Consider the following 22,181-nt stretch of genomic DNA (forward strand, 5'->3'; position numbering starts at 1 on the left):
TTTGACACCTTCTATAATTTAACTTTCTTAAAACCTCCTAAACCTCCTAAGCCCACGCTTAAATTTATCGTACATAACTTGAAATAGGAAAAGGAAAACAGGATGTAGCACGTACTTAACCTAATTCGTGCATTAGCTGACGCTCAGCGCGCTGACGTAGTGCACACTTAGTATGCCTGTCCTTGTCACAATGCCCCAAATGAACGATTTATAAATACATACTACAGAATATACAGCCAGGCTTGACAGAAACTCCCTCGCGAGAAAATGAGGAAGCGATTTTGGCGATTTTCTGAGGAGTGAAAATCAAACTCAAAAATCACAACGCAAATCCTCAACAGCACCGAGCGCGAGCTTGCCGCGCAGCGAGGAGTTCGTCCAACACTCATAATTGCTTGTTGTGTTTCTCACGTCCACTCACACTCAAAAAGCTCTCGCGAGTTCCACTCCCATACAAAGAAAGACTCTCGAGGCGAAAATCGCACTCAAAAACCCGCACGGTTACAGAAGTTACACAGATTTGTGTACTACTAGATCAGCCTCACCGCTGTGTCAAATGTACACAGATACTTTTCCGGCTCCAGCGCTGGCATGAAAACAAAATTTACAATTATTTTTGCATTGATCGATTCCTGATAATGCATGTCATCGTTCAGAGAAAATTAGTTACGAACTTTGCTCCCATACCAGCGCTAGAGCCAGAAAAGTGACTGTGTACATTTGACACAGGGGTGGAGGCTGATCTAGTAGTACACAAATCTGTGTACATTGTACACAAGCCTGTGTACATTGTACACAAGCCTGTGTTGTTTCGTTTTAGGGTGCGAAATAATCATCGGCTCTTTTTTCGTTCCCCTCTTCCTCGCTCAGTTTTTATTGACTCTCTGTTTGGGGTTCGTTCGCTCCCTCGCGACGAGGCAAAAGCAAAACACCGCTCTAGAGCAGTTGCAAAACTCTTTTGATTTCGAGGAGGATTATCAAGCATGTATACAGCACAGATACTTCCTAGGACTTTACTGACATGCACTTTACAAAGAATTTCCTCTTGATTTCAGTGCTTGAAAAGTGAATCGTTTTTCCCCGAACGAAACAAAATTGGTTCCTCTTTGACCGGTGCCCTTCAACCCAAAGCGGTACCTATATGCGTTCATTGGCAAACATGCTTCTGAAACAAGTGGTAGCAGGAGCAATAAAAATTGTGACTGAGAGCGAGGAACTACATGGTTACAGAAGTTACACAGATTTGTGTACTACTAGATCAGCCTCACCGCTGTGTCAAATGTACACAGATACTTTTCCGGCTCCAGCGCTGGCATGAAAACAAAATTAACAATTATTTTTGCATTGATCGATTCCTGATAATGCATGTCATCGTTCAGAGAAAATTAGTTACGAACTTTGCTCCCATACCAGCGCTAGAGCCAGAAAAGTGACTGTGTACATTTGACACAGGGGTGGAGGCTGATCTAGTAGTACACAAATCTGTGTACATTGTACACAAGCCTGTGTTGTTTCGTTTTAGGGTGTATGGTACGGCGGTGTGTGCCTCTCTGAATATATCTCTTCGCCGGAGTTTTCCAAGATTGGAGCATATCTACATTTCCGAATCTTCTCCCTCACCGCAGCAAATGAGAGCGAATGATCTCCAGTCAGTTTGCTTCACGAGCCAATCGACCGATGAGGAACAGTGGTTCAGTTATGTTGGCTGGCGCTGATAACTGACGGTAATTTTCATATTCCTTCAGATTCAAGCACTGCTTGATTAATATTATATTTAGCAGGATTCTTTTCAGCATTGAAATATATTCTAAAAGAAAACACATCTTGGAAGAATTTTTGAAGAGAACATTGAAAAACTTCTGCAAAATCTATTTGTTACCAGAAAAAAAACTATAGTAATGTAAGAAAAACTCTCAGAGAATCATGGGAAAAGTTCTTGGAACACTCTTTGAAGAGCATCCCAAAGGTTTCACGAAGAAAATCATTTACAAAATACTGGAGATGCTTTTGGTAGAATGCTAGGACGAAGATACCCGTGAGTTGCTGTTGTAGTTGATGTAAACATATATGGGGAAATCAGTGATTGTATGAATGACTTCCAAAAGACTGATAAGCATAAACAACAACGTTTTGAAATGCCATCCCAAATAGCCACAGAAAAATCAGCCGCACCCTAATGATGATGGTTACGGACGGAAATAGGGTTGCTTAGTGAACAAAATCACTTTTTTTTCTAAAGCCTAATCGAAAGAGCTATTTTTCTCTGGTTGAATAAACAAAACACTTTTAATTCCCATGGATAGAATGACAGTTGAATCGATAAAATGACAGTCCGCTCCGAACTAAAAGTTTTCCCCATACAAATTTTAAATGCATGAATGATACAAATTTTGGATTTAGACTAAATAACCTGAATACCCCTAAAGAACCCAATTCGCGCAAGACATTGAAGAAACTGAAAAATGTCATGACATTTTTTCCATGAAACTCAATGACATATTCCATCCCAGCTGAGAATTTTGCAACAAGAGTTTCTGTATGGAATTTTAGGAATGGAAATAGTGAAAAAAAGTTTTTTCTGCTTTTCTATTTTTCAGATTTGTGCATGTATGCAAGGTATTCTAGGAGACATCGATGGGAGAATAGCAAAAATATGCAATAGAATCCCAATAAAATCCGAAATATATCGAACAGCATGGATATGACATTTATAAAAAAATCATACACACTTAGAAAAAATGACGGATTACGGTAAAATTTTACCGTAATCTCAACAGCTGAACGTACTGTGAATCTCCGAAAAATGCATCTGTCAAAATTACCGGAACGTTAGGTACTTTTCACAAATTCACCGTAAAAATCGCAGAACGTTCGGCATGTTTGTTTACGAATGAACTGCAAATATCACTGAACGTGGGGTACATTTTACAAATGATCCGTATATATTACCATGAACGCATCATGAAGATGATGCGCAAATTCTAATAGAACTGATGCTCAAAGCTGCCGGCGTAGCTGTCAAACGAATTTTACAGTAGTACGGAAAAGCAATGGTGGAAGACAGCAAAACATTGTGCCCGAATTCGACCAGCGCAGAATATTGCGGATTATCCAACGCACAAACCGTCAAACTTAGTCGGACCAAGTCGAAAAACAGACCATTTTTTCATATGACATTTTCACGTTATACAAAACCAATCTTGACGAAACAACAGTTGCAAATCGAACCCTTGAAAGAGATCCCAAACGGATCGAAACGTCGGGAAAGATTTAAACAACTAGTTTTCAATTTCCTCCAAGACTGCTAAGCCATCTCCCAAAGTTGTACGGTAAAATAGTCCCATCACCGATCTGTTCGGTAAAATATTCACAGATCTCCTGTAAATTTATCTGATTTCACTGGTTCTTCGGTGATGTCTTAGATTTCACCGATTTTCTCCTGTAATTTCATCGATTTCGCAGTAAAACTGTAGTTTGCTTGTTTACAGACCAGTTTCGGTGATTTTTTTTTCACCGAATACTGAAATTTATTCTAAGTGTGTAATAATTATTTATGCATCAAGTTGCTAAATGATGAATTTTAAATTTATCCAACGAGGCTTACCGAGTAGCATAAATACGACAAGTGCTGAAAAAATCGAGTTTCAAACGAGTTGTATACCACATTTTTTGCTATCACGTAAAATACCATTTAAATAGGTGAACATTACAGTTAACTTATGTAAAATTAAAGTTGGATGAAAGTGGGAAAGGGCCCCAACATAGTCGCATTGTAGCAAACTAGACTTTGGCATTACTGGGGGCCACTTGCGTGCGCAGCCTTTTCTTTTTTCTCGCTTGTTCATTTTGTTGAACGCAAGAAAGAGCGAGATAAAAGAGGGGGCAAAGTAATCCAAATTTAATTGCAAATATACATTAATGCTTGCTATATTTACTAGGGTCTTTTCTAGATTACATACTTCTACAGACCGTGCTACGAAAGTGTATCATGACTGATCAACTGCAGTTCATCCGTCTAGTGTTTATACAAAGGAAAATGAGCCAAGAATGTGAGTTGACAGAACTGCCGAAAAGTGCTACTTTTCAGCTCAACCCAGATAACAACCCAAGTAATAGAACTAGCTGAACAACAGTTTCTTAAGCTAAAGTTTGCTTAAAAGTAGTTTATTCCACTCTTGTACAGCAACAATGTTTGTTGGGAATTTGATGCTAAATAATAATTTTTTCAACCATTTTAAAGCAACCTTCATTTGAACAATGGCTGAGCACAAGGTGTACAATCCTTTATTCAGCCCCTAAACATCTAATTTTGATGATTTTATCTAGCTGGTTTGAGGTTTATTGATCGGCTGATTTAAGGCTTAGTTAGCAATCAATTGAATTCATTGAATTGGTTAGAAATAAAATAAAACATTTTTTAAACTTATTTTCACCATTTCCGGCTTTCCATTTCCAGAAGAGATGCTTCGGAATGTATAAATTAATCTATGGGAAAACTGGAAATTGAACTCGGAACTCCTGATATATAGTCACACACAAATGTATACATATCCTCGAAAACGAGAGCAATGCTTGTTGTATCTGAATAATCAAGAACTTAAGTTAAACTAAAGCTGAGGCTGAAGAAGCTATGTGGACTCTGTGAAAACACTGCTTGGGTCAGCTGTCAAAAAATATTTGATTAAAGGTTGAACAACAGATGATTAATTCTGCATATTGGTGTACGTTTCAAAGCTGATTACAGAGACGAATAATATTGTATTAAACATGATATTCAGCTATCTATGTATTGCTGATTAAAGAGGTTGAACAAGCAATAGTTCTGACCAATATTCAACTGTCATTGTATTCAGCCATGCCACCATTAACCAGCCAATGTTCAACTGATACTCTCACTGTTCAGCATTCATTGTTACTTGGGAAGTTTCGAAAAGAAGTACTTTTCGGCACTTTTGTTTTGGTGTAGAAAGGTAGGCTATTTTATCGTTGGTTTGCTGTGCGAAAAGTTGACGTTTTCCTAACGTAATGGCAAAAAAGAAATTTCATGAGCTTTCAGATGTCAAGCACAATTAAGTGATAGGTTTCAGAAAAAAAAACAAAACTTTCAAATGGTATTTAGATTTTTTTTGAATCCCAGCTGAAGTGCTCTACACAGCAAAAAAAATATGAAAATTAAGCAGCACGTAAATTGAAGATCAACTGAAATTTGCGACAGAATTGCCCAAAAATAAAAACAAACATGGAATCGGATTCCATATTCCAGCCGTTCCAAAAATGTGTGTTTTCCGCACATGGGAAGGCTTCATGCACTCGAACACAGGAATGAGTACGACCCATGCAACACATAAAATGTGCGGCATGTAAAGAGGGTCGATTTGAGAGCGACCAACACAGCCGCTGTGTCGGTGTGAGTTAGCGTGTTGTCTCTCTCAGTACTCTCTGCAGCAGCCGGAGCATGTCAGGAATGTGTGCATTATTGTAGAAGCAATTAAACTTTGACTGTCTGCTATTCAACAAGCTGGAATAGCCGAGAGAGCTTGGCCGTGCTACTCACACCCCAAGGATCTGAGTTCAATTCTCGCTCGGAGCTCAATTTTTCTTCATATTTTCTAACAAAATGTAATGTAATTTTAAAATCGCACAAAAATTTCCATCATCATCGGGGTCCTTTTGTTACATTCGATCCGTCATAATTTTACAGGTTTTTTTCGAACTGTGTAGGGTTCAAGAGAATTTCCAGAAAGCATAATGGTTAAGTGTCAATAAGTACTATAAAGAAGAAACAAAAAAAAACAATAAAAGAAACTTCACACTGAAAAAATAAAAAAAGATAGAAAAAAGAATTGATCAAGATTTTTCTTGTTTTGCACAATTATAAGGTTATTGTAACGCAGGGGTTGTCAGACCTTTTAGCTCGCGGTGCACCTTTTGGGAATAAATCGATTCGTGATGCATATGTTCATTATTTACAAAAAATGCAATTTAAAATTCGTAAAAAAAACTGTTGTTATTTCATAGCTACTCTCAGGCGAATACACTCAACGTTGAATTATTTTTCCAACACTAATCATGAAACTGACATAGGGTGACAATGGGTATTATCGGCAGGTTTGTTCTCTTCGTCATGGGGGTTTTTTCTCAGCCAAATTGCCTGAAACTTGGCCATATGATTCAGCTTAGTTGGGAAGAATTCGAGACCAACTCTGAGGTCAATAGGTTTCGAAAAACCCCCAAAGACGAAGAGAACAAAACGGCCGAGAATAGGTAATTTCCCCTATATTTTTTTTATTTTTTTTTGTTTTTTTTTTTTTAATTTTTCGTACATCGGGGCATAATAAAAATAACTCAGTTGTTCGAGGGCTGAAAGTCTCTTTGATAAAGACAAATCAATCAATCAATCAACAGTTGTTCAACATGAAGTATTTTCTTGTTGAGAATATCGAAATGCTGTGGGAGATCCTGAGCAAGGACAAGGAACAGGATAAATTGCAATACCATTACTGGATTTCTGGAGAAACAAATTTCAAATTCTTTGCAATTCAAAGGATTTTGATTCGGAAGAAGATTTCTGTGAAAATAATAAAAAAGTTAATTTGTAGAATTATCGTTTAAATGGTTTGAATAGCAGGGTAACATTCCTTCTCCAGTCCTATGCAAAACTTTAGAAACACAAATAGCTTTTGATATTGTAACAAAGTTACTGGAGATGCAGAGCTGATTCCTTGTAGGATGTGTGGGAATATCCATAGCGAGTTCTTGAAAAAAAACATGATATTCGGTATACTGCTTGACATCAATTTTCCGGAACACCCGAAGGGGTTCTTGCTGGGTTTCTTTCTTAATTAAGGCAACCTCGCCAGCGTGAAGTTGTTGACATTCTAGCTGCTAATATGATCATGAGAAATAGTTCCTTCTTTTGACCACTGGGTATTCCTTCTAGTTCTAGAGATAAGCTGCCAATATTCTTATGTATTGCATATTTGTCCTTCTTTAATCATTGCCTGTTAGTTCGAGTTATACCGATGGAGAGATCGCATAACTTCATCATCAGTTCCTCGATCAAGAAACATTCAGCCGAACAGCATTCTGCCAAATGGCTTCTGTCCAAATGACCTGGAATCTGTAATGCAGAAATATTCACAGTTCTAATGATTTTTTATCGGTTTTGGCGCCTTTTAAAGTTTGTACGTAAAACGGTTGTGGGGCAAAAAGAAACCATTTACCTTGGGATTAGAAACCACTTTACATGGGCAGCATGGAAATAACAACCATGCGTCTTCATAACAGCTTTTAAACCCGGAATCCCGTGTTAATCGCGGAAACCACGAAATTCTTGACAGTTTATCTACCTTGCATGATCAGCCTCCAATGACCGACCAGACATATAAAACTATCACCCAGTTAACAGTTAAAATTGCGAACCCCTGACAAAGCTACCCCACCTCTCTCCTGCCCCCCTCGAACCCGCCTCTGGACAGCCTGAATGTGCTGTGTGTTTGTTATAAAAATTAAGTTCGATTGACGTCAAACGCATGGAAATGTCGTTTTCAGCACCAGCCAGCCGGAGCCAGCCAGTCACAGTCAGTGTACCGACCGTGTACACTGACTGACTGGAGTGAACGAGCGAGACGGTTGTTGGTTCCTCCGGCTCACGAACTGGCTCGGAGTCGGACTTTGAATCAACCCGTTTCGGTTACGTTTGCCTTGCCTGCGATTGTTGGTTGATGGTGGTGCAACTCGCCTAACAGGCGCGAGGGACGATCGCGTAAGGAGGGTTGCATCGACCGCGCGCGCGCGCGCGCGGGGCTAGTGCTCTTGATATATTTCACGTGTGCCGAATTGAAGGCCCTCCTTACCACCATACCACCGCGCGCGCGCGCGCCCACCGTTTGCGTGTTGATGGTGATCTTCGTTATAATAAAAAAAAAGTCCGTGTCGTCTCGTTTTGAGCCATCGTATCATATTAGCGCGGCGCGGCGGCGGAGCGGACACACTTGCCCATGACGTCAATCGCCGGTACCAGAGACGGCTGGCTGGTTTTTGCGGTGGACCCAGTCGCAGCAGTCCAGAAGTGCTCTGAATCAGAGAAGGAGGGGTTTGCCAGAGAATTGGTGCATTTAGGTGAGGTTGGGTTTCGGGTGGGTCTCGGGGAGTGTGGCGACGACCACCAATCAGGAGGACGCGCTTGATTTAAGGGCGGAAATGTGGGTTGTCTCCCGGCGAATGGTGGGGATTCGTTTAATTTTGAGTCGGTGATTTAGTGAGTTGGATAGTGTGGAAGGAAACGGATACCTAACTGGAACGTGATGATTGGGAAGATCTGGAGCAGTTGGGGCAGGAATCATGCAGTGACGCAATTGGTAGAGATTCAGATAAATCATCCGCAGCCAATTAGAAAGAAAGTCATTTCAACGGAAACTAGGAGTAAACTCTACATAGACGATGAAAAATATATTAAAAAATGTTTCGATCGGGATGCAGAAGAAACCTCGTCATCCCAGGATAGTAGTGCTGGATCTTAGGTCATGTCTATCATTTTAGGTAACTTTTGGCGACTATTCTAATAGAATAAATTTAGTTGTTTTTAAGGATTTCCAGTGAGAATTGATTTAACGAGATTTTTAGCCCTAGGCTAGTTCATCTCGAGACCCACGCTTTACTTCTCTTCCGAAGGAAAAACTCACATTTTGCGAGTTTGTCGGAAGTGGGATTCGATCCCAGGTCCTCGGCATGATAGTCAAGTGTTCTAACCATCACACCAGGTCCGCTCCACTGTTCATAGGATATCTTCACATGCAGAATAGTTATTATAAGATGAAGCTCACAGTTAATAACTATGGAAGTGCTCATAAAATACAGTCAGGTCTTTTTTAACGCGGTTTTCATTTAGGCGGCCGCGTAAATGAAAATTCCATACAAAAAATTTTCATCGTCTTATTTTTGCATGATTCGTCGAGTAATGGTGAGACTTTTTTACACGGTTTTTTGAATTTTGAACTGAATTTTTTTACGCGGTACGTATTCCCCGCGTAAAAAAAACCTGACTGTACTTAACTAAGCTGAGAATCTGGCTTTGCTTTGGTGGGGATTTCTGCCAAGCAGCGGTAAGGAATCATAAATGTTCTTGCACTGATTTTACCAAAAGTTCTCAATGAATGCCTTCTAAATGTTACATACAGCGATATTCTGATAATATTGTCGATTTCCAACCTTATCGAACGCGACGATTTGAATCCGTTGCGGATGAAACCGTCGGCAGAGTCGTCGCCAGCCAATCAGCAGGCGGGAGTCTGACGTTTCTCCGATCTCACTAACACAAACAGCAGCAAAGGTGGTGCTTGATTCGTCGCGATGATTCAGAAATGCCGCTTGGAAGTTAGCAGCGCGTTTTGTTGTGAAAACTTTCATATATGAAAAAAAAAACTTTCCAACTCAGTCACAATGGAGAGAACCAGCAGCTACTTGCAACAATCGCCCTTTATGTCGCTAGGCTATTTGTTTACTTTTGCTTCCGTCCTGTATGTCGAGATAGGAACTCACGGGTGGGCATAGGCATCCAGTGAATTCTGTTTGCTGAACACAATGTTGGAACGTTCCTATCTATGTAAGCTCATTAGTTTTATTACAGTCGCCAAATTGCGCGCTATTTTTAGCCGACTTGATTTGTGCCAACTGATACCTAGGAAACTATTGCTCGACTTTAATTGGTCGTTGAGTTTTTGCGCAAACAATAGGTACTTAAAGTTCGGTGGCGGCATCGCTTAGAGCGAGGGTAGGGATTAATGGCTTGTTGTGACTCTATGGTCGCCGAGGTGCCATACAATTGTTAGAAGATTCTGAGCATGAACAGGGTGACGTTACTTGGAAGACTTTCGCGGATGCATTCAACGAGTTGAGATGAATCAGCCCTGGGCTGAAAATCTGTCTAATAAAGTTTAAAATAGTAGTTTAGACACTAGATTTGTTTCAATTAACAATGTTCTTACGTCTCAGACTGCTGTCTTCAGCACAAATGTTGAGAAATAACTTTTATAAAATTAATAATAGTAATGATAATAATTGTTATGATTATTATTGTAACTTTATTATGGAGATATTCTGCCTCAAGACTCATATTTAAATCAGATTTGAACTGAATCTTCAAATTTCTGACTTCATTTCTATTCTACTTTGATGTATAGTATTCTAAATGTATGGTAGAATACTTATCGCACATCTCAACTCGGAAGCGCCTTCGTCTGGTCAACAACGGAACCTCTCTCCTTCAGACTTGCATTTTATTGCAGCAGAGACGAATGCCCCTCGGCTTTTTTGCAGTAGTGTCTGCTTAAACGTTTCGCTTACAAAGTACATACGTATTTAACTACGCACGCGCGATCGTTCCGTTCATGTCGGCTTTGTGAACAATAAATTGTGAAATGTCAACACATGAATTTCAATTTCATATCACTGCTGCTACTGCTGCTGGAGCCAATGGCCTTTCAACAATACTGAGGACTGAAGAGAAATAATGCGACGATGTTGATGGATAACGATGACTGTGTACGATATCGGACCGAGGCTTGGTTCGCGCGTTTTGCTTCTGCGGTTAAGGCACAGACAAATAGATGCGGAATGTATCATCGTTAATAATAAAAATAAATGAACTCTAAAAACTTCAGAACATCAGAACGATTCAATCAAGTTTTTGAAACTTTAGCAAACGCAAACAGGCACATCTGGAGCGAAATGTTCCGAGTGTGGCGTCCATTGATCTCTGACTTAGGATTTGCGGTTTGCAATGATACCCCAACCACATGTCTGCTTATGTATTTTCTACACTTCAAGTGATCTTGGAGTTGGAGGCACCACATTATCGTGGGTATCGTATTCCGATACGGCTACTGCACATTGCACAGAAGCTGTGAATGTAATTCTGGTGTTTATTAGCGTAACTGGATACCGGTGTCAAGGGGTAATTTTACAGATAACACATTTCAATTATCTATCAGCGCATAGGGTTTTTATCTGAATCCCGTCTAACTAAGCACCGACCAATAATGATCGAGTTTGTACTTGCACCTCACCTAATACCTCACGGTCAATTTTGTATCAATATCTTCCATATTATGTAAAAAATATTGTGAAAGAGCTACAATTTCTTTAAAATAATAAGATTGCATAATTATCCTTCGAATTCTGTTCTGTTTCTGTCTAGCCCACCTCTATTTTGGACACAACCTGAATTCAATTCCCGGTACACCTTCTACGCGACACTGTCACATAGGATGGACAAAATTTATGATTTTACCGTAGATGTTTCTTCGAAAAGTCGGACAAATTCTTCGCAATCCAAATCAAATCAAGTGTTCAAAGTATGATCAAGCTGAAAATTAACAAATTGTGATGGATGCAGCTCTAAAATAACGATCAAAATATTTCAATTAATATGTTTGCCCACAAGATCATAATACGCCATCATAGTACAACGAAGATATCTTTCTTTGTGGTTGATGTTTCGTATGCAGAAAATCCACGTAAACATTTGCTTGCATCCTCCCTAGACGATGACAACTTGTTGTTTACATTTTACCGACGGGAAAAAAGTGATTCCCTAAGATAATTGAACAGCTTTGCTGCACTCTGTAGCAGTCAAAAACAACTTTGAAGTGTCAAAGCTTTTGTGTGGTGTGAATGGAAGGTTGGTTCAACAAGTGAATCTGGCGTAGTGAAAACTGAACGGCGATGAAGAACAGTTCGGCTAACTGTTGCTTTGGTGCGGTTGCCTTCGCCGTACGCAAAGTGAGAAAAAAAAGTTCATTTTCAGTACTATAGGGGTTGATTATTGACAGTCTACATCTTTTTGCTTCCATCTGATGAGCCATTGGCAAAGGTATGTTGGGATATCTGTAATTATTGGATATTTTCCGTCTGATATGACGGGAATTAGCGCATATGACGAAGTAGATTTCTACCCTAGCACTTGTTGCCATTTTAAGATATCTGAAGAAGTTCAGCTAGATAGTATTTCCAGAGAATTTCTTGAATAATTCTTTTTGAGAAAATTATCGAAAAAATCTCTGCGAATCTATCCAGGAGTTCTTTTTGGATATTTTCAAAGCATGTCCTCCAAGAATTTCACCAGAAATTTCTAAAATAAAACGTCTGAAACTCTCCAAAAATTATCCTTACGATTTCTTGGATTTATGCTTGGAAGTTACCTTACAATTTCTAGGAGTCATGCTTGGTAATTCTTCCGTAATTTACCCAAAATTTTCCTTATATTTATTCCAGGTTTAATCTTAAGCATGGCATTTATATCTTTTCAAGAATATTTCTCCGAGAACTTCTAGAGAGTTAAAAATTCTTGGAAACATTGCTAGAAATCCCATTGTAAATTTCATCAGGAAATTATTTGTTATATTTTTGCTGTCAGTTCTGGCACGAATTTGTTCCTAAATTTCTTCTAGGAATATCTCTAAAAGTTCCTCTAGGAACTAATTCAGAAACTTCTTCAGTGATTGCTCCAGGAGTGGCTCCGAAAAATGTTCTAGGCATTTTTTTAGAAATACTTCTAGGTAGTTTTCATAAATTTTTATAAGACCCCTCCAAGAATTTAGCAGGAATACCTTTCAAATTTCTACAGACATTCTATAAGGACATTTCCAGAAAATTAGTTTTAGAAATTCTTCCTGGAATATTTCCGTGACTATCTGTATAAATTCTCGAAAATTCATCAAGAAATTTCTCACAGAATTTCTCCAGCGTTTAGCCTAGTTTCGTGTTCAAAAACTTTCCACAGTGACAACCATTTGAATTGTCACTGCTTCCTAACTGCGTACAGCGGTCGAAGAAAAACGTTTTCTTGGGCGATTCAGGCAAGGAATTTCCCATGCATAAAGATAGGCCAAAATATTTCTTCTGAACTGCAAACAGCCCTTTTATCAGAAATTTCTCAAGGAATTCCTCTTTAATTTCCAAGAATTCTTCCATGAATTTCTTCAGAAAATTTTTCAGAAATAACTTCAAGATTCGTTTTTAAGAGTTCATCCTGGAATTTCTTAAGGAATTTCTTCGGCTATTTCTGTAGGATTTTCTCCAGAAATACATCCAAGAATTTGTCCAGGAATTTCCTTATGAATTTCTTCCCATAAATTTCTCTAGAAATACCACCAGGAGTTTTTTTTTACAAATATTCCCCTCTGCAAATAAAACTGCGTGAAGTTTTCCAGGAATTCCTCCATGGAATTCTTAAGGTACTTCTCGATGAATTTCATCAACTATACTTTATTAAGGACAATTTACCAGATGAGTTGGCATCCGTGTACTCCACAGTGTCCAACAAATCATCTATTCCAGATACTCCAGGAATTGCTTCAGAAAATACTTCAGGAATTTATACAGAAATAGCTTCAAAAGTGTTTTGAGGAGTTCGTTCAGAAATTCCTACCAGAATCTCTTCTGGAATTTCTTCAGTTAATTCCTTATGAATTTCTCCGAGAGCTTCTCCAGGAACTGCTTTTGGAATTTTTCGTGGAATTTCTCCAATTCATCAAAGAATACTTCTAGGAAATTTTCGGGAATGTTTTTTCTGGAAACTTCTTTAAAAATTTCTCCAAAAACCTTTTCAGGATTTCTCCAGGAATTTTTTTCAAAATTTCTTCAATTTTTCAAAAAAAAAAGTCCTTCATTATTTTTTCTAGAAATGAGTCTAGGATGCGACAGAGTACTTAAAAATATGTATTCACTTTATTCCCGCATTTGAATGTGAGCAGCCTACATTTCTTATCACAGTTTTGCTGATAAGATTGAATTTCCGTAAAATACGGAATTTACCTTATAATTAAATATAGAAATCTACCATGGATTTTGGATTGCTGGAAAAATTTTGTTAAGCATAGTTTGCTTCAACAACACTGAAGAACGCATTCAAAAATAAGGAGTTGCTTCAGAGATATGGTAAGAAATTTGATTGGAATGAATCTATCCGGTATGCGTATCGAAATTTCCTTAAGGATTTCTCTAAAAATTCTATCTGTTTCTGTTGCAATTCCTTCTTTGCGTTCTTATGTAGTTCTCCATATGCAACTCTTTCCACCCTGACTAGAGAATTGTAACAAAAATATAATATAATCCTAACAAATTATGATACTTATAACTCATTGTGATATAATCATGTTCAACATTCTTGGTGTTTGCAAAATAATGTAATCCAATTATATCGCATAATTCTATAAATGTTGTTTGATAACTCATTGTGTTATTATTTAGTTTTAAGTCTTCGACATTTGGAAAAAAAATGTTACAAAATTGTATCAAAAATGATAGAAACTAGCAATCTTGAGGCTGAAATACATATCACATTTTGTTATAATTTTGATCTGATTATAACAAAATAGGTTATAATCTTGATTGCACTTTTTGTTACAATTTTAGTTATTTTAACATCATCCTGCATCTAGTTAATATCATAATAATATAGAAATAATATTGAAAAATATTATAACATCATAACACAATATGATATAAACTTGATATAATTTTCTAGTCGGGACGACTTCTTTCTCTTGCATTTATCAAAGGTTTTTTTTTCTTGGAGGTTAACCAGATTATTTTTCAAGCCTTTTTGAATTCTTTCAAGTTTTCATCCAGAGGTTTTATGACGAGTTTGCTCCTATAAATAGTTCCTTGCGAGATTTTTACGATGTTCTTCCGGAACTTCTGAGACTTGTTCCTGGGATTTTTACCATATATTCTCTCTGCCTTGGTCTCTGCTGGACTACCTAACGGCATTTCTATCATTTTGCTTACTGGTTTTCCACGTTAGCTTTACAACAATTTCTCGCGGGATTCCTGAATTTCATGCAGAAATTCTCCCAGGGATTTCTTCTAGAGGATTTGATTTGATTTGCGCGATTGATTCAATTGCGAGATTTCATCCGTAGCTCCTCCCAGGATTCCTTCTTAAATTTTCTTAATATTCCTTTCCGAGATTACCCACAAAACTTTTTCCAAGATACCCAAGTATTTATTAGGATTTCTTCCAAAGTTTCTTACGAGATTTCTTCAATGCATATTTGCGTGGAATTTCTCGCAAGATTTAATCTTGATTCCTGCCGATATTTTTCCTGCAATTTCTGACAAGGAATTTTGAAAGTTATCCTAGGAAACATTACGAGAAAAACTCCTAAAAATCCCAACAAGAGCTCCGGGAGCCACCTTTTAAAGAAATCCCAGAAAAAGTATCCACCAGAATTTTGGAACGATTTCTGGTAGCGGAATGTGCTAAACAACTACGAGGAAAAGCCTGAAAAAGCTCTGAAAGAAATTACGGAAAGAACTCCATGAGAAACATCAGCAATAGCTTCTGCAGAAATCCCAATCCCCCATCTGAGACATCCCAGGACCAACACTGGAAGGAATATTCTGGGAGAAGTCCTGCTAGAAACTTTCTTGAAGGCATTAAAGAAGAAACTTCGGAAGAAATCCCGGGAGGAACTTCTCCAGAAAATTCGTGAAAACTGTTGAGGAAATCCTTGGTTCTCTGATAGAATTCCCATAAATAACTCCTGCAGCAATTCTGGGAGAAATCCTGGAGAAGTTCCATGCGGAACACCGGAAGGAATTGCGGAAAAAAATCTTCAAGAGGAATCATGATAGAAAAAGTTTAGGAGAAATTATGTGAGAGAAACTCTTGTGGAGATCTCTGGAATAAAATCTCATGAAAATTTCCTTGGGCAAAACGCAGAAGGAATTTTAGAGAGCATCCCACAAGGGACTCTGTGAGCAATGTCAAACAATCACAATTTTGGAAAGAAATGTTATAGGAGCCTCGTGAAAAACTTAAGGAGAAATTGGTTCGAACTCAGGTATCCTGGAAGATTTTCAAGGAAGAATCCCGGAAAGAATTGTTAGAATCTTGGAAAAATGTCAGAAGGAATCTAGAAGAATCTGTAGTAGGAATTCAAAAAAGAATACCAAGAGAAAAGGCGTGGAAAATACGGAAGGAATCCTATGAGAAATCCTGAAAGGCATTCTAAGAGGTATTTCTGAAGAAGCTGCAGAAAGGAACCATGACGGAATTTCTGAAAAAAAAAACTTGTAACAGTATTTCTAGATGAGTTGAGCAACCTGATTTATCTGCGTCCTTATGGAATTTGCAACATCTTATCGAAATCGTCTCAGATGAGAATTAATCGAACTCTCACAACAAACGCAAACAACACACTACGTGATCTATTAAATCGTCAGGTAAGAACAATATGTTCAACAACAAAGATCAAAATGAAAGCAATTTTCGAGGTAAAATTTGCGGAAGGGGTAGCGCCACCAGTCGTTTCTCAATTCGGCCGGCCATATTCAAAACAAAGCGCAGCAAAGTGAACGCGTGATAGTTTTGAAACGCAGCCGCTCGCGCGCACAGCCTGCTACGATCCGCCCAGATTTCGTATACGATCTTTTAACTGAAAACTTCTAGGAGAATTCTATAGGGCCTGTCCATAAACTACGAAGACTCAGAGAGGGATAGGAGGGTCTGGCCAAAGTATGTAGTCCATACAAATTTCAAAAAAATTGTTTGAGCGGGGGGAGGGGGTCTCTGAGATTGCCAAAATTGAGTCTATGTAGTTTATGGACTGCGCCATAGAGCGTTCAGCCAAAACATATTTTGTTGTCTTATTTCGTAACAGTGGTCATTTCAAGGGCAGAAGTGAAAAATAATAAAATAATTTGGTCTTGAAAGTTTGACGTTATTGATAAACATTTTATGCATCTCCGAGGGCAGTTGTTTGAGTTTGACTACATCAATGTTTCAATCTTATAACTTTACAGCCTTCAGTTCGTTTGGCTGTACACAGCAAAAAAAATTCTTGTGATATCACATCACTTTCGCTGCACATCAGTCGCGTCGTAAAAGTGATGTTCAAATTACATCCTTTCCACACAGCAAATAAGCCGCCGTAGCTTGACAGTGAGTCTAGCAATCGCTAGAACCGGAACGATAGATGTTTCATATAAGTAAAATTTTGGCATGGATTCGTACACTGATCCGTGGATTGTGAGGCATATCCCTTGCCTCTCGGCTATTTCACCGAGTTAGAAGGAAGGTGATAAATATGATACTGCTTCTAGGTATCTGCTGGAATGGGTTTGTTGAAACTTTCCGGTGCCAACCAGGGTGTACATGGTGAGTGTGATAATTGTTGGAAAACGATGTGTCCCAGTTTGATTACGTTCGAAAATGGATACATCGCCAAACATTACGCGCCTGGAAATTACAAAATTATTTGCTGTGTATAATGTAAAATTGTTCTGACGTTTCTTTTGTAAAAGTATACGGTTTGTCAAACAGAAACAAAGGTACTAACGTACAAAAGAAACGGTCAAGGCGATTTACCGTGTGTCCCCGCTAATTTGGACGACAAGTATTTCATAATAAAGGGTGTTTATTTTTTCTCAACTTATATTATTCCGTTCAATTGAAAAGTGTTCTCCCAGACCAAAAGCAATCAATCCATCGGGGTTCAACGGTGGTAGTACATATTTGGAACGTTCCAGATTCTACAGAGCGTATGCATCAACATCCACGGTCTAGTCGAGTCCTAAGCAATACCTAATGCAGGGACCGGAGTGTTCTTTGCACTCCCCTCACGTCAGTGTGTTGTTTGCATACAAACATATAGCTGAGCTGTCAATCACTTAAGGTTAGATTGTAAACTGGTAACTCAATAAGAGTGCGATCATGTAAAAACGTAAATTGGAATTGACAGGTTTATATAATGGAGTGCTGGCTGGCATGGCAGTCGATTGGTGGCGCCACTTTTGTTAGTGGAAGATTTTTAAGTTTTCGCAAGTTGTTCAATAAACAAGATTTTTTTTTTGGTAATAAATTACTTCACAGTCACGACTTGATTACTTCTAATAATTACAAAGTTTTCGTATTCAAGTAGTAACTAATCTTGCACCCGAAATTAACCCCAAAAGCAATCAATCATAATTTGACTCAGCTATCTGGCATTGTTTGAACTTCCGATACAGAACCGCGGGGCGACAGGGCAGGGAAAAAAACTAATACAAAATCATCCATCTTCCCGCTTTGTCACAATCAATATCTACTCGCTCAGAGCTTGGTTGGGAATGGAGCACAGGTGGTGGTGGGGGGACAATGAATTAAATATAAGTATCAATAGATGTATGTATGTACTTACGATTGCAAAAAAGCTGAGCAGCGACTTGTTGTTGGGCGCTCCTTGTTCGACCAGGTACTCGGTGGCTGTTCTATCGGTTTCGATGTTCTGCAAATAACGAAGCGAAAAAAGAAACAAGCGTTAGTCCACAAAGCCGTTCTTCCAGATTTCGTGTAATGCGAGGGGGGCTGCTTATGAAACAAGGAAATCTGCCGGTCAAGCCACCACACCGGCATCTTGTTGCAGCACGATGCCTTTTGTGTGAAGCATAGGATTTGTGGAGCGGCAATGGCTGCACTACAGCAGCGCGTTTGTTCGCGCCATTCTTCACAAACAGTTCGGACAGAATCACGATTCAGAGTCCCCTTCTTACCACTTTTAGACACGACAGCAAAGCCATCATCCGGACACCTGGATCATGCGGAAAGCGGTTTTGTTGTTGCACCAATTCCTTCCTAAGTAGACCGGTGGTGGCGGTCGTTCGGTCGGCGATCGCGACGCGATGGTGACGACACAGGTCCTCCTGAAACTCCCACAGCAACTTGGGGATGTTGAGCCGATAAAGAACCCGAGAGCACTGACGACGACAGGCAGGCAGGCAGGCGCAGTCGAGACCATGCGGTCGGTTGGGTAGACAGTGTGACGTTCACTATAGTTGTTCATATCGTGCCCCCTCGGGGGGTTGATGGGGAAGAGGGGGGCAAATGGGGAGCGACAACAAAAGGGGAGCAGAACGAAATGCCATATAAGTGTGTTTACACGAGTCCGAGGGGTTTCCCGAGAGCTGGGAAATGTTAGGCGACGGGTTTTGAGCTCGTGTCGCTCACGATTTTATCCAAGTACACGGGTCAGAAATTCATATGGAAATGAATCCTTTACCCAGTAGGCTTGAAGCTCCAAGTCGATCGATAAACGATCTGCCATAAATCATAGCATTCCACACGAAGGGCACTTTGATCTACATTTCGGTTCGGGCATAAAAGCAGACACTGCAGATCACGAACACGTGCTTGCCCACCATGGTCAACAACACATATATTCATGGTCGCATTCGTTTCACCAGCATGGAGAATGAAGTCCCGCGTTGCGTCGCGCATTCAATGCACAAAGTTCGATTGTATTCGTGAAGCGAATCAGATCGCAACGTAACCAGATGCGCGCGTCGTCGATGGATATGGCGAATATTGGTGTTTTGTTCGATTTTGGCTTTCCCTTCTACGCCTGTTATAACAATAAATTGCTCTAATCTGGTTTGCGTTTTGTCGGTTTTCGGTCGCAAATGTGTTTGTATGGTAGATGCGATAACTCACGGAGGTGGGAAATTTGGTGCAGCCAAAGAATACACGCATGTGTTCTTCGAAATTGTTTTTTGACTTCATGTCAGAGAAAATATTATCAATACAGTAGAACTTCGCTCGGTGCAAACGCTTTAATTGCAATGATTTTTAACTGCAAGTCCGCTAAATGCAACACTTTTGCAGTTATCGCACCTATGTCCGTCAAAATGATATGTCAACATACGATGTTTTTCGCATGCACGTTTGTTGCACTGCGATGTTTTTCGTATCCACATTGGTTGCATTGGCAGCAATTGACAGTTATGTGACGTCTGTTAGTTGTTGCAGTTGTCGAATTTCATTCGGTAAGTGAAACGTAAACATGTTGCACTTATCGAACGTCTACTGTAAGTTGAAAAATATAGTTCATGATTTTTTTCAGAGATTCCATAAGAAACTCCAGAAGTTTTGCAGGAATTTAATCCTAAAATTTTCCAAAAATCTTTCAAGAGATTTATCTAATATAGATCCTAGGATTGTGCCAAAAAGTTCTCAAGCTTGTCTAACCAGATGGTTTTCAGAAGCTTCTTCTGAGAATACAGGGAAAGCTCCTTAATTTTGATTGAAATGTATGTGACAAAATGAGTAGAAGCGAATCATTACTTTACCAATCGATCAACTTTTCAGAACAAATCAATATTCGGTTCTTCAGAAAGAAATTTTCATGCTGAGTTCCTGCGGACGTTGCACAGTTATTGTTATTACTTAATTATAGATATTTTCAGCCCTAGGCTGGTTCATTTCTTACGAACGTGGTTAGAAAAACCTTTAAGAAATTTCTGAGAAAATGCCTGAAGAAATTACGGAATTTCTGGGGACATTTCAAGATGAATTACCGGAGAAATTTCGGAAGAAGTTCCTGGAGAAATTTCTGAAAGCGCATAAAGAATTAGCCTAAGTTTAAATCCACGAATAAAAAAAATCCGAAGGAATTCCTGGAAAATTATTGAAAAAAACATGAGAATATTTGCCATTGGAAATTCCGGGGAATTTTCCGAAGGAATCTCTCGTGGATTGGTGCAGGAATTATCCTGGGAAATATCCTGAAAAAAACACTGAGATAATTCTGAAAGAATTCCTTTTCAATGTCCTTATGAAAACCTCGAAAGAGATCCTGGCAAAATTTATGAAGAAATACCAACAGAAAACTCTAGAGGAATTCCTAGAGAAATTCCTGGGGAAATTCTTTTAGGAATTCGTGCATGATTTCCGTTTTAAATTCCTTTAAAACCTGGTGTAATTACTGAAGGACTCTCGGGAAATTTTTGAAGGAACTTCTGAGGAAATTCTTGGAGAGATTTCTGGGAAATTTTCTGGAAATAATAATGAGGAAATTTTCGAAGTAATTTCTAGAGGAATTTCTGAAGTATTTCCTAGAGGAATTCTGAATAAATGCCTGGGGAAAATTCTGGATGAATTCCTGTGCTAAACTTTGGGTAAATTTTAGAAGAAATTCCAGAGGAATTTTTGAAGTATTTCCTAGAGAAATTCTGAATAAATTCCTGGGAAAAATTCTGGATGAATTCCTGTGGCAATCTTTGGGTAAATTTTAGAAGGAACTCCTAGGAAAATTTGTGAATAAATTTTCACAATTTTATGGACATTCTCGAACGAATCTCTGTGGAATTCTTGAAGGAGTTTCTGAGGAAATCAATGAAGAATTTCCTAGATAAATTTCTTTAATAATTGCTGGAAAAAATATGAAGAATTTTTTTAAGGAAATTTGGGACAGGAGGATTTTTTTTTAATTTAATGGGGAAATTTACTGGAAGGATTCTTGAGGAAATTATGAGAACATGAGAATATTTGCCAATGGAAATCGTGGGGAATTTTCCGAAGTAATCTCCCGTGGATTGGTGGAGGAACGTCTGAAGAAATTTTTGGAGAAATTCCTGGGACAGTTTCTGGAGGAATTCATGAGAATTTTTTTGAAATAATTCCTGGAAGAATATCTGATGTACTTCCTAGAGGAACTGTGATTGAATTCCTGAGGAAATTTCTGGATGAATTCTTATGATAATCTCTGGGGAAATTTTAGAAGGAATTCCTGGAGAAATTTGTGGACAATTTTATGGACATTCCCGAATGAATCCCTGTGGAATTCTTGAAGGAGTTTCTGGGGAAATTTATGGATAATTTTTGGAAATTTTTTTTTGGAGAAATTTCTCAAATATTTGCTGGAAAAATATGAAGATTTTTTTTGAAGGAAATTTGGGAGTATTTTTTCGAATAATTTCTGGGGAAACTTACTAAAGAAGAATTCTTGAAAAAAAAACCCTAGGGAAATTTAAGAAGAAAATCATTGGAAAATTTCTAGTGGAATTTCTGGGGAAACTTCTAGAGTAATCCTGGGAAAATTAATGGAATATTTTTTTACGGAAACTCATAGAGGCATTCGTGGGGATATTTCTAAGAGAATTCCTTCTGCAATTTCTAATGTAAATTCTGCAGAAATTCCTACAATAATTACTGAAGAAGTTTTTGAAGAAGTTTCTGGAAATACTCCTATAAAAATTCCATGGAAATTTCTTAGAGGAATTTCTGAGAAACTTCCTGAAAGAATTCCTGGGAAATTTAAAAAAGAATTTCTTTTGAAATCTGCAATAGAAATCATGAAGAAATTTTAAAAAAAATCTTTGGGGAATACATGAATGTATTTCTGTGGAACTTCCTGAATAAA

At 38.5% G+C, this 22,181-nt stretch overlaps 1 protein-coding gene across 2 annotated transcripts in view; it reads right to left on the bottom strand.

Annotated features, from left to right (window-relative positions):
- LOC109409296 (inositol-trisphosphate 3-kinase homolog) overlaps positions 1-22,181 on the bottom strand; it is a 69,385-nt gene that overhangs the window by 19,117 nt on the left and 28,087 nt on the right. Inside the window, exons 1-2 of one of the 2 annotated variants that reach the window (XM_019682738.3) lie at positions 18,538-19,076; positions 18,186-18,272 (exon numbers count right to left, since the gene is read on the bottom strand). In XM_019682738.3, coding sequence (XP_019538283.2) covers positions 18,186-18,272; positions 18,538-18,567 — 117 coding nt within the window. In that variant the 5' untranslated portion in view covers positions 18,568-19,076. Of the gene's footprint in view, positions 1-18,185; positions 18,273-18,537; positions 19,077-22,181 lie in introns of those variants that run through there. The other variant, XM_029858713.2, reaches the window with a different exon arrangement.

Source organism: Aedes albopictus, chromosome 2 (genome assembly GCF_035046485.1).
Source record: "Aedes albopictus strain Foshan chromosome 2, AalbF5, whole genome shotgun sequence".
Taxonomy (NCBI): domain Eukaryota; kingdom Metazoa; phylum Arthropoda; class Insecta; order Diptera; family Culicidae; genus Aedes; species Aedes albopictus.